This window comes from Parasteatoda tepidariorum, chromosome 9 (assembly GCF_043381705.1).
Source record: "Parasteatoda tepidariorum isolate YZ-2023 chromosome 9, CAS_Ptep_4.0, whole genome shotgun sequence".
Taxonomy (NCBI): Eukaryota; Metazoa; Arthropoda; class Arachnida; order Araneae; family Theridiidae; genus Parasteatoda; species Parasteatoda tepidariorum.
The window spans coordinates 31,343,363-31,356,898 of record NC_092212.1 but is presented as its reverse complement, the minus strand read 5'-3'; the positions used below and the strand labels follow the sequence as shown (position 1 = coordinate 31,356,898).

Genomic DNA, 13,536 nt, shown 5'->3' with positions numbered 1-13,536 from the left:
GTCGTGGCCGAGTGGTTAAGGCGATTGACTTGAAATCCATTGGGATAATCCCGCGTATGTTCGAATCCTACCGGCTGCGTAAAATTTAAAGGTTTAGTCAGTAGCTTACATATAAGTTTTTGTGACAAGAAAAAATATCTTTCACGAAAAATGAAATAAAAAAATACATTGGTTCTATCAATTGAGTTACAAAGAAAAGTAAGCTCTTTTAGTTACTTTTCAAAAAATGGTTTCAAATAATCTTGAAATTAAATTTTTTTCTTAAAACAACAATTCCGCTATGAATAGCTCGAAAATTTGTCCAATATATCTGCAAAATAGAAATTTTGTTAAATGGATTGACTGCGAAATCATTTTGTTGATTACTAATCAGAGGGGAAAAGTCGCTGTCAGAAGAGGATGACTTTGTCTTCTATAAGAATGCAGTTTTTAATACAACAAAGCTTAGTTTGGAGTTCAATCGTTTTTCATGTAGTATTTTGGTACCAACATGTTGCTTGAGGAAAAGTTAGCAAGCAGTCGTGGCCGAGTGGTTAAGCCGATGGACTAGAAAGCCATTGGATTATTCCCGCGTAGGTTCGAATCCTACCGGCTGAGTTAAATGTTAAAACTAAGTCAATAACTTTCATGTAAGTTTTTGTGACAAAAAAAATAACTTTCACGAAAAATGAAAAAAAAAAATACATTGGTTCTATTAATTGAGTTACAAAGAAAAGTAAGCTCTTTAAATTACTTTTCAAAAAATGGTTTCTAATAATCTTGAAATTAAAATTTTTACTTAAAACAACAATTCCGTTATGAATAGCTCGAACATTTGTCCCATATATCTGCAAAAAGAAAATTTTGTTAAATGGATTGACTGAGAAATCATTTTGTTGATTACTAATCAGAGGGGAAAAGTCGCAGTCAGAAGACGATGACTTTGTCTTCAATAAAAATGCAGTTTTTAATGCAACAAAGCTTAGTTTGGAGTTCAATTGTTTTTCATTGTAGTATTTGAAGACCAACATGTTGCTAGTGGAAAAGTTAACAAGCAGTCGTGGACGAGTGGTTAAGCCGATGGACTAGAAATCCATTGGGATCTTCCCGCGTAGGTTCGAATCCTACCGACTGCGAATGACAATCAGCTGATTCTTAGTTTTTAATTAATTTTCATTCTAGTTTCGCCCATCTTAATGAACAGATATAAGAAAATGCCGAGCAGTCGTGGCCGAGTGGTTAAGGCGATGGAATTGAAATCCATTGGGATTTTCCCGCGTATTTTCTATTCCTACCGGCTGCGTTAAATTTTAAATGCTTAGTCAGTAACTTACACCTAAGTTTTTGTGACAAAAATATAACTTTCACGAAGAATAAAATAAAAGAAATGCATCGGTTCAATTAATTGAGTTAAAAAGAAAAATAAGCTCTTTCAGTTACTTTTCAAAAAATGGTTTCTAATAATCTTGAAATTGAACTTTTACCTATATTAACAATTTTGTTATGAATGTGTCAAAAATTTGACCAATTGTTCTGCAAAAGGAAAATTTTCTTAAATGGACTGACTGAGAAAGCTTATTTTGTTATTATTAATCGCAGAACAAAAGTAGCACTCAGAAGACGAGGACTTTCTGCACAATTAGACTGCAGTGTTTTAATGCAACATGGTTTATTTTAGAATTCAACTGTTTTACATGTAGTTTTTGAAGACCAGTATGATGCTAGGGCAAAAGTAAACAGGTAGTCGTTTCCGAGTGGTTAAGGCGGTTGGCTAGAAACTGATAGGGATCTTCCAGCGTTATCTCGAATCCTACCTTTGTGCTAAATTTTAAAGCCCAGACTGGAAGCACACATAACTCTTTTTTGGGACGACTAGAAATTTTTTCAAAAGTCTTTAATGAAACTTTCAAAAATAAAACGTTGGAACAATACTCAGGCTATTCTTATTGAATTAGATAATGAGATTAGCTCCAATTATTACACTTCAAAAAATGAGCTCAAATTAAGTGTTCTTCAATTTATTAGCCGTAATTTCGTTATTCGTGTTTCGATCACTAGTTAAATCTCTCTAAAAAATAGTAAAATTTTGTTGATGGGACCGACTAGTTTAATGCGTCAAAACTTATTTTGCACTCCGATTGTTTTAAATAATGCAGTTGAAGATCAGAATGTATTTTATACTCAAGTAAACAAGCAGTTGTGGCTTAGTTAAGGTGATGGACTGGCGATCCATTTTGATCTTCCCGCTTACGTTAGAATCCTACCGACTGTGAAAGTGAAACAGAGGAGTATTCCATTTTTCGTTTCATTTCATTCTAATTTTCACCCAGTCTTCGAAACAGAATATATTGAGTGCCGAGCTGTCATGGCCCAATTGATTAATGCCATGGACTTGAAATTTACTAATGAATAGAATCAAATATAGACTTGAAATCTAATAAACCAGGGTAAATAAACTAGAAATTAAAATGATTATTTAAAAAAAATGAGGAATGTGTTGCGAACGTGTCGACAAACTGTCTAATTTATTTTTTAAAAAATTATCTTAATGGGACCACCAACTAATAGTGTTATGGGACCACCAACTAATAGAGGGTAAGGACTTTTTGCAGAATGAGAATGCAATTAGAAAACCATATAATTACCTAATACAATTAGAAAACCAAAGGGATTTTCCGGCGTAGGTACGAATCTTACTGGCATTGTTTAGTTTTTTAGGTCAATCAGGAAGCTTACATCTAGGAAATCTGAAAGCTAGTCTTATAAATGCATTTTTACCAGTTTTCACAGAATTTCACTTCAGTGTAAGAAATTGTAAAATTATCTTTATTGGTTCGTTTAAATCATTTACATTTTCACATAATTTCTGATATTATTGTTCAATACCCTTTAATGGTTATCGAGATATGTATTTTCAATAAATAAGTGTAGGAAATTTCATTTGCCTGCAATCCATAAGCCTTAAATTTCATTTTTAATAATTCGATAGAGCGAAAATATTCAATTTTTATGACTTTACCTTCTCATTTAAAAAATAAAATTGTTGTACAATATTATGCAGTAAAAATTATCTTAGTCAAAAAAATGCTTTGAAAAATTACGTTTTGATTCTAAAGTCAAAATTTTTAAAAATGCTGATTATTAATTTATAGAAATCTAAGAAATAAAGAAAAAAATCAAATATGTTTATTTTCGTGAGTTTTGATTGTCTTATTCCAAATAGCTGTAGCATTAAACGGCCAATATCTAGGGGAAATTTCTGCTATAATCCAGGGTAAAGGATTAACAATTCCATCATTGCTTAACCAATTTAAGACTTGCTCATCAGTTCTGGCAAACCACACACTTAAGTCTCTTCGCTTCACACCTGCGTGTTCAGCCGAAAATCCAGTAATAAACACATCATCTATCCATAGGTAAGGAACTTGACCTGATACAGCTGATTTAAGTATTCTTTTTAATGTAGAAGACCTTGAGACGTAAGCCAACCCACTGCAGTATTCCGGATAATCATCAAATGGGTACTCGTTTCTATTGACTTTCCATTTTCCAGATCGCTTAGGCACAGTACCAGCCGGTACAACTCTACAAGCAACAGCATTAAGTGGAAGATTCAATAGAATTGTTTTTTCCAAACGATACATATCAACAAAAACATCATCATCCGTTTTCATAATGAAAGGAACGTCAGGGCAGTTCTTGAGTGACCAATGAAGTCCAACCAGATGCTTTAGTGTTAGGTTATTGTAAGAATCCGGCATATCAACAAGTATGATATCTCCATGGCTCTGTGCCTCGTGTATGATTCGCTGCCATACAAGATTTTGCGTAGAATGTCCAATCACAAAAACTGTTCGAATTGATAAATCGTTTGAAAAAGAACCCCATGTGCTTCGAATGGAGTTCCGATGTAGAAAATGAGCTGGCGCTGAGTGCACGAAAACCAGTAAAGTTGGGGTTCTTGAGTTGCATGGTTTTGCTGAGTTCTGATAATATCTGAGTCGCGTTACATCTGGCACTGGTTGCTTAAAGGCATCTTCCAAGTTGAGGAAATTATTGGAATTTCTTCGCTCATTCAGATCTTTTTGATCAAACGGCAGGTCATCCTCTTCAACTTTCTGAAGAAGGGAAATCAAAGATACGAGCAGAAAAGTTGTAGATAGAAAACATATGTAAATTAAAATCTTTTTCCAGCGAAAAAGACTTGAGCCTTTCATAAATCATTTGTAATCTTTAACCTTCCTTTACAATATATTCAACCTGCAATTTATAAAAAATATCAATTAGGCATAGAATGACCAAAAGATAAAATTCATATAAATAAAAGCAAATGTATTTGGAATGACTTCTGTTTATACGAAAAGGTAAAATATGTAAACATGCACCGGTGAAAACAGACATTGCTAAATTCAATCACTATAATACAACAGCTTTGAATATTTTAAGAACCTGTAATTCTCATAATACACATAAAAATTAGTCAACGTCGCGATTGGTGCTAGTTTTAAAATAACAATAATAATAAGTAATAATTTTGGATAAACAAATTTAATAATTTTAGGAAGGTTTCTTTTGTTCACCCAATGAATTCCATAGATATAATGAAATACGCAAATAGTGAAATTAACATTAAGGATCTTTGACTGTCCCCTTGACTAAACTATTGTGACCATAATTTCCGAATTACAGCCACCTCTATATTTTGACGATCTAGAATCCAGAGCCCTAGAAAAAAACATTTTTATACGTATAAAGCACATTTTGCGTCTGATTTCTTCATTTAAGTTATCTCTCGAAAAGAATTATTAGCATATTTTAAGTTAGCCCCTCCTGTTTTAATAACAGAATTTTATGACATAAAATCCGATAATTATATCAAAAGTCATGAAAGCGTTTCTCTTTACGTCCACTATCTTCATTGTTATTTAACAATTATGTTTAAAATTAGTTTATTTAAAAGTTTTCTTATTTAACTTACCGTATTGAAAATTCTCAGAGGGGAAGACTATCAATGGTTTGGTTTCAAAAATTGAGACCTTAACTTTTTTGAAAAGGAGCGTTTCGACTTCTGTTGATATCTTTAAACACGCAATTTATGGAAATATCCATTTTATAAAGCAGACCTACTTAAATAATTACCAAAATAAAAAACTCAAAGACTGAATGTTGTATTAACCTATTGATAACCCGATAGATTACATGCACGGTAACGTATCTCCTAACTCTAAACTTTTGTGAATTTTTCAATATATTTTATTTTTATATTTGAAGTGATAAACAAAATTTATACGTTTTCGCTTTTATTTTTAAATCTATAAATTTAATTTTAAAGGTTTTTGTCCACCACTACAAAGAAATAGATTAAAGATTTTCAGATAATCCAGAAAATAATCCAGGAAAATCTCTCAAATTCTGATTGTTCTTTCTTAATCGTATTTTCACCATTCTTAGCAGTTGACATAATATCTTGTTCAAACCCAGTGCTTCAACTTTATTATGATGATTATCCTGTACTATTATTGTTGCAAGGTTATATGTTGTTGTTTTTTTCCCTCTATGTCACTTTTTACATATTTCACACTATTTTTTTACTTCACTACTTAACTAAATCAGGATGGTTGAGATATGGGAGTTTGAAAGTAGAAACCGAACACTTTCGAGACCTTTTCTTACATACATAAATCTCAAGAATAGCGACGCATTCTGCAGTAGCCATGGTTATGTAAGCTATTCTTTCAGTTGACTGGAACACTTTGAATATCACATACTCAACATGGAACACTGCTTTATAGTTTTCGCTGCCAAAATCACAATTTTTTAAAGAACTTCGTAACTAATTTTGTAATTCCACAGAAGAAGAAAAATTTTCCTGATCAGAACGTAGCAAACTGTGTATTTCCATCTTATTCTGTAATTTTTTTTTAATAAATTTTTCAAATCTTTAATCGTTTTTGGTAATCTAAATAAAGGAGAATAAAGGAAAAATTTACACTTTTTTAATGTGCATATTACACTCATACATTTTTTAACTCTTTTTAGGGAGGAATTCAAAAACGGTACTTTTTAGTCATCTAAAGCAGTGTTCCCCAACCCCCGGTCCGTGGATCAAATGGTACCGGGCCGCCTACTTCATTGAAACTGTATTTAAATTCCTAGGTTTATACCCCAAATTAAAAATATCTGGTAAGGGATGGATCTGCGACCCATTTGTTAAAAAATCGGGTGAATCTAGCATGTCTGTGCAAGAAGATCAACTGCTGGAGATTGCAAGTGACGGCAGCCTTAAAACTACGGTCGAGACAACAACTCTGCCGGTATTCTGGATTAAATTCATGGCAGAATACCCCGAGATTGCCACCACAGCACTTATATCCCTATTGCCATTTCCGCCAACCAATCTGTGTGAAGCAGGGTTTTCGGCAGTAACAGCAACATTAAAAAAAAAGAAATTAATATCATGTTATATAGGCTGGAGTGGAGCTGGATTAGTGGTCAAGTCTTGGACTATATGGTTAAGGGTTTTTTATAACCTAGGTACATGCCCAGGGCTTGGAGGAAAGAAAAAAAAAGTAACAGCAACCGAAACAGAGCAACGAAATAAACTGGACGTAAGCAACACACTTCGGGTATCATTGTCTCCGATTACCCCAGATGGCACAGTCTCATTGCAAAGAAACAAGCTTAGGGTTCTCATTGATTTAACGTTCCAGTAAGTTAAAATATTAAATCACTTTATGTTTATTTCTTGGTGTAACTGTATTTTATTTTGAAGGCATGCTTAAATACAATTAAATTAAAATTAATAAATGAAAATAATCTCAAATATAAACNCCCCCCCCCAGCAGGCCGCGGTTAAATTATCAAACATTGACAGGTCCGCGGTGATAAAAAGGTTGGGGTATACTGATCTAAAGAGATAAAATTAAAAATGACAGCATAAAAATACATTTTATTTTTTTAAATTAGAATTTTATTTTCAATTTTTAAATTTGCTCTAACTACAACAAAAAAACAATTCCTTAGTTTTTTTTAAAACTTTTTTCAAGCAAAATATACTTTGAAGAACGAACTTGCATCAACTGAGATATGTTTTTCGATCGTAAAGTGACTAATTTATGTTTGTATAGTGTTACATCATCTCAGCTGTGTACTCGAAGTCTGTTCCGAAGTTGCATTAGTTAATTTTGGTCGCCGTTTCATAAATATCAAAACATTTTCATTTCCGAAGCATTGGAAAGAATAAATTACCATATTCATCCACGTAACAATTTTCTAGACTGAGCTAAAAAAAAAGGTACGTATTACAACATGTGGATATATCAAGTGTAGATAGTTTCAAGTTCACAGCGTGTATACTCCACCTGTACAAACATAGCGTTCGAGCGAACGTTATGAAATTACTCACAACTCACCAATTAAGTGTTGAAATTAAAAACCTAGTTAGTAATTTAATTACTCTGTGTTTACAAAGCAAAGGTAAACTCGATAATATCAATTGTCAATTATATAGCATCATTCAGTTTAGTGTTGCTTGTGGTTATATTTTCGATTGATTTCGATTTCACTAAGACAATTAATAAGTCTAAAAAAAAATTCTATGATACAATAATCAGATCTTCACGTTCTAGGACTCAATCTTAACGATTCAAAGGGATTTTTTTGCTAATTAATTATGGGAAAATTTGATAATTAATTATTGCAAACGATATTTCAAGTTACCAAAAAATAAGACACAAAAACGTTCTTTTTCTGAAAAAAACATACCTTTTTTTTTCCAACGGATTCGGATTTCTGAACCCTAAAATGTTGGGGGTAGCCCCAATCAGGGGAATTTGGGCTTAATTGTTCTGTCAGGAAAGCGATCCGAAGATTGGACAACTTATGTTAATTTTACTTGTTACGTATTTCATCCAAATATCGAAAACTTTTTAAGTTATTTGAAAAAATTTTACACGCAATTATAACCTTAAGTTAATATTTATTATTTTATGTAATTGTCGAAAAACTTTTGATTTGTAAGGTGTAAATTTTTTCACATCATTTTAATAATTATCCACATGTAGCAGCAGAGTTTATCAGTTATCACAGAGTTCATAAATGAAGCCCACGGAAGAAAAATGTTTTATGTCAGCAACAGCTCATTTGATAGGAGGGAATTTTGCGCGCTGAAAGAGAGGGTTTTTCTACAGTACGACACATCTACACTGTATAATAACTTTCTCACCAATTTTCGACATTATTGACTTGTCAAAACGTAGTAACCCAAGTGATGGCGATCCAATCTTGTTTTTGTGAAAAATGGACATACACCGTTTATTATTCTTTGTCTTCAAATATATCGGAGTAAATTGTTAAAATTTTAACAATTCTTAAGAGATGCAAAACCTGGTTAAATGAAGAGCTTAGGGATTTCACCGAGATAGTGGCATTTTCAGAGTGGCTAAAATCAGGGTAAGAAGGGGAAAAAAATTGGTATCCGAACTATATTATTGTGCATTTATTAGAAGGCGAGGATAATAATCCTTTGTCCTGCTTCATTTACCACTACCTAATTTAGAAAGAAAAAGAAAAAAAAAAGAAAAAAAACTATACTCAAAACTAATAATGATTTTTACGTTAAAATATAAATGAAAACCAAAGCAATCCTGTTACATTAAACATACCCGTAATGATGCGACCACTTTATGTTATTTTCACAATTCATAAATAATGTCATTTACCTTCACTCAAAACTGAAAATTTATATTTATTTCGAAAAAAAAAAGGTAGAGAGAGAGTTGGTAAGAAAATCATTGAATTCTGCTTGCTTTTGGGAAGAGTTACATAAACTCGACAAACAAGATTTTTTTAAACAGTAATAATAATTATATATTGAATCAAAAGAGTGGATTGGAAAAATAGAAAAATCTTCTGAAGAAGGGCAAAACCCACCCTGTTCTGTCGTGCCAAAGATGATGATGTACAACAAATACATAAAACTGTTCTTACCTCAGAAAAGTTAATAGTGATAGATAATTCTAATTATGAATAGTAAAGTCTTATTTTGTTCCTCTCGAAAAACAGATATTAAAGAAATTTTTTTATTATCAGTTTTTCTGTTTTTTGACATGTTTTTTGCCCTGCATCCACTAAGCTTTTCAAATATATACGCTAGTGGCAATTTAATAAGTCTAAAACTGCAATAAAAAATATAAAAAAGTATCCCAAAAGTTGTGAAGATCAAAAGTCTTTGACATAAATGTATTATTTTTAATATGCTTTTAACTTATATCTAATCTACAACTGTTAGATGGGCAGAGATAGTAGGTAGCCGTAATGATGTGTTTCGTCAATCAGAAAACCAGGAGCCACTCCTTTATGCTCCATAAATGACTTCTAAATGTTTTATTCGAATCATTTGCTGCATAATAATAGAAGGTTTCCTTCGGGAATTAATTTTCTCCTTTTTGTCCTTGAAAGAAATGCCAACTGTAAAACTGTCAATGGATTTCTTTCAGCAGAAATATCAAATTCTAAACATGTTTCGGTCTTTACTTAAAGGTTGATTTGCATTAGGTTGATATATGCCGTGCTGGTTTATAACTCGAACGTTGGGACCATGACAATTCGCTCGTTAACTCAAAGTGCTTGTTATATCTGAGGCTGATGAAGTTACTAAAAATAAAAGCTGTTGCGTCATAGATGTCAATTCTTTCATTTTAACGCGAAGACTTTTCTAATGGTAGCAATATATATATATATATATATAATATTGAATTTTTAGAAACTTTTTCGAGACTGGTTGGTCATATCTGTATTCTCAGGGTGGCGACAATCATGGTAAAAAAAAAAACTGGTAGCTAAACAGCCTATTTGTGGGCGGGATAATTACAGTTTGAATTCATCACATCAGAGTTCGAACTAACATAGATTAAATATGTTTGGCAGCAATGCCAACTGCTCCAGATTTGACGAAATATTTTAATAAAATGTAGAGAACTACAAAATAAACTTGGCAGATTTTCGGTTTTTTTCAATTTTAAATATGCTGAACGTGACGTAACTGTACCGAAATGGAATATTAAATAAGTTTTAGAACTCGAAGCTCTCGAGGGTAAGTAAAGGTTGCTATTGTATAAAAAAGTGCATTGAAATTATTATGCAAGAGATACTCATGAAAATGTCGTTCTAGCTCTTACTTAGACTTTGGAAATTTGTTTATTTTAAGAATTTTGGTGATTACAAAGATTACAACTAAATCGAATCATAATTCTTAGTTTCTTTTAAGAATGACTAATAAAAAGAAAACCACGGAGAACAAATTTTAAGTAATTTCTTAAAATGCTCTTAAGCATCTGTTTCAAAATATATTTTTCACTTCTTGTCATAAAAACTATAATTTCATGCTTAATTCACACTTGAAGAAAATTAAAATATCGTAAAATATTATATTTGTATATAGTTTTTTACAAAATCTTGAAATATTAAATTGCATAAAAATGATCACAAATTAAAAATGTTTGTCCGGTTTCGTCAGACATGTTTAAAAAATTTCATCTTAATAATGTAAATATTACCAAGAAACAAGCAATTTCACAAGAACGCAATTTAAAATTTTTATACTCGTTTAAATAAATATCAGATATCAAATTTTTGTAGTATTAATGCCTTATTTCGAGATAATTATGATAAAATTACACCGCTGATTGAAATTTATTATAATAGTATCAAAATGGATGAAGTGGAGATAAATTTAGGAATCTCACTTATAAAAACTAAACTTACATTAATAAACTATTTAAGGAAACTCTTTCGAGAAAAATGGGAGAAGTTAGTACTTATATTTTTTTATACAAGTTATGTGCCTGAACCCTACTTTCTAAGGCAATGGTAAGCAAACTTACCACAAAATTTAAAAGTTCGTACAAATTTTTAAAAAAAACTATTTTACTATCTTTTAAATGGTTCGTCATTTGTTCATTTTGTAAATTTAAGTTACAATTTTAAATTAAATTTCACACATAAGCACATAAACTTATCACGAAGCTAAAATCATATAAAAAATCCTCTAAATTGTGAAAGTGGGAATATATTAACATGTAAACTAAGTGAATATTAGCTTTCACTTTAAATTTTAATAAAAAGAATGTTCACACAATTCCCAATTAGCATAAGAGGTTTTATTAAAAACATTTTATGGGGAATACAAAATGATTTGCTTAACCGAGATAAAGCAGCATGATAAAAAAATTAAATACAAATTAGATGCATGATAGAAAAATAAAACCCAAATTAGAGTTTTTTTTAATTTTTTACATTTACTACAGATTTTAAGAAGTTTTAAACATTGTTTGAAATTTAAACGCCTGAAACGGTCAACTGATTATCCGACCAACCTCTAGTCTCGGGTGAGCCGGATAATCAGGACTCTATCGTATATTCATTTATTCAGAGAAAATAAATCTTCGTATTTCATTTNGTTGCTCACTACGTGCTCTTGCGCGCCGAATCCAATCAATTAAAAATGAAAACTGTTGCCACCTCGAGAAAAGAAATATCATCGGTTTTATTGATACATACATACATACGTACGTATTAGCGTTTTATATAATAAGATTTCACAGATAAGCACATAAATTTATCACAAAGTTAAAATCATATAAAAAAATCCTCTAAATTGTGAAAGTGGGAATATATTAGCATGTAAACTAAGTGAATATTAGCTTTCACTTTAAATTTTAATAAAAAGAATGTTCACACAATTCCCAATAAGCATAAGAGGTTTTATTAAAAACATTTTCGGGGGAATACAAAATGATTTGCTTAATCGAGATAAAGCAGCATGATAAAAAAATTAAATGCAAATTAGATGCATGATAGAAAAATAAAACACAAATTAGAGTTTTTTTTAATTTTTTACATTTACTACAGATTTTAAGAAGTTTTAAACATTGTTTGAAATTTAAACGCCTGAAACGGTCAACTGATTATCCGACCAACCTCTAGTCTCGGGTGTGCCGGATAATCAGGACTCTATCGTATATTCATTTATTCAGAGAAAATAAATCTTCGTATTTCATTTCGTAGTTCATAAACTTAATGTTGACATTTTTAAAAATTATGATTAGATCTTAATTCCTAAAACCTAACCATTGAATCAAAGTTTGATTAGGTTTACCTCTTTTTATTTTGGGCCCAAACCTTTTGTAAAAATTCGTTGAATTCAATTTTTTTTTTAAATCTTGGGTACATTGAAATAATAAAAGTAACCAACACACAACAAAAATTCCTAATTTAGGTCATCCCTAAATGGCCTCATTTTCATTATTACTTTTCTCCTGAAAAAATATCTTGGAAAAAAATCAACTCAAAGAACTTAGCTACTATTAATCACACTGCTTCCGTTATGAAATCAAGACTTACAACTCATTAACTACTGACATAAAGATTAATTGTAATTATCCTCTTAGATAAAAATCGAAAGTAAATTAATTATAAATATAGACTTCTTGATACACATAAATAATTTAGGGTTCAATTTAAATTAAAATGATGAGATTTCATTACTGAGGTCAAAACGTGGACTAGTAATTATCTCACTGACCTGACTCCTAGTTATGGTTTTTGCTTCCTTATCGAGAATTTCCAGTATACCAATTTTTATTTTTTTAAAGTTAGGAACTAGATAAATTTTCACTTTGGTTTACGAACTAACAATTATATTTGAATATATTTTCCTAAAATTGAAGAATTTAGTGAATTAGTGATATTTCAGGGGTATTTATCAAGGAAAAGAGAATGATGTGTGAAGGAAGGCCACAAGCGTAAGCAAATATAATTCTTTTTAGTTATACTTATTTGTTATTGAGATGAAAAACTGATATTTCAAGTCAATAATTTCAACTTTCTTATCAAAATTATGCTTAGAAACAGCAGTCATAGCGAAGCAATTATCGAGGTTGATGAGTGGCATCGAACAGAGAAGCTAGCTCCCTAATTTTTCATAACATTTATAAAAACTAACTTATAAAAAAACGTATTAAGATTGCAAATATAATGATGATTTATACTTAATTTCATATTCTCAATTACTACGATCTTTAATTATTTAGGGAAGATGTGACAAACTTCTCTGAAAATTTCACATTATTCAAATTCTAATTTTATGTAGAAGTATTTGAATAAGACTAGCTATTTGCTAGATAAATTTCAATTCATTTATATCATTTACAAAACAAAGTATATCATTCACTTATTTAAAATATTTAGAGTAAAAACACATGTTTAAAAAAATAAGTTATAGTCAACATAAGAAATTATAATTAAAGTTTTCTTTTTAGGTAACCAATGCGTATTCAGGAATGATTGTGAATGATTCAAATCATATAAAAAGATTTGTTTCATATCTTTTGAGCTAAGATTTCAAAATGTAAGCGAAATAACCGGGGAATTTTGAGATTGACAACCATTCTATATTTTTCAAAATCTATGTACTTGGCAGTCCTGCATATTAAGATCTTCTTCTCTACCACGTTACTTACGTGGTTATATTTTGCATATATATATATATATATATAG

The 13,536-nt window shown here is 30.7% G+C and overlaps 1 protein-coding gene and 1 non-coding gene across 3 annotated transcripts in view; one reads left to right on the top strand and one right to left on the bottom strand.

Moving 5' to 3' along the window:
* The first annotated feature begins 1,033 nt into the window (after positions 1 to 1,033).
* On the top strand, positions 1,034 to 1,115 carry TRNAS-AGA (transfer RNA serine (anticodon AGA)). The gene has a single exon. It is a non-coding gene; the product is annotated as a tRNA-Ser (tRNA).
* A 2,028-nt stretch (positions 1,116 to 3,143) lies between these two features.
* The window catches only part of LOC107443512 (beta-1,3-galactosyltransferase 5-like), a 17,556-nt gene continuing 7,163 nt past the window's right edge, over positions 3,144 to 13,536 (bottom strand). For both annotated transcript variants that reach the window (XM_071185979.1, XM_016057420.4), the window contains exon 2: positions 3,144 to 4,239. In XM_071185979.1, coding sequence (XP_071042080.1) covers positions 3,156 to 4,196 — 1,041 coding nt within the window. In that variant the 5' untranslated portion in view covers positions 4,197 to 4,239 and the 3' untranslated portion in view covers positions 3,144 to 3,155. The remainder of the gene's footprint in view (positions 4,240 to 13,536) is intronic.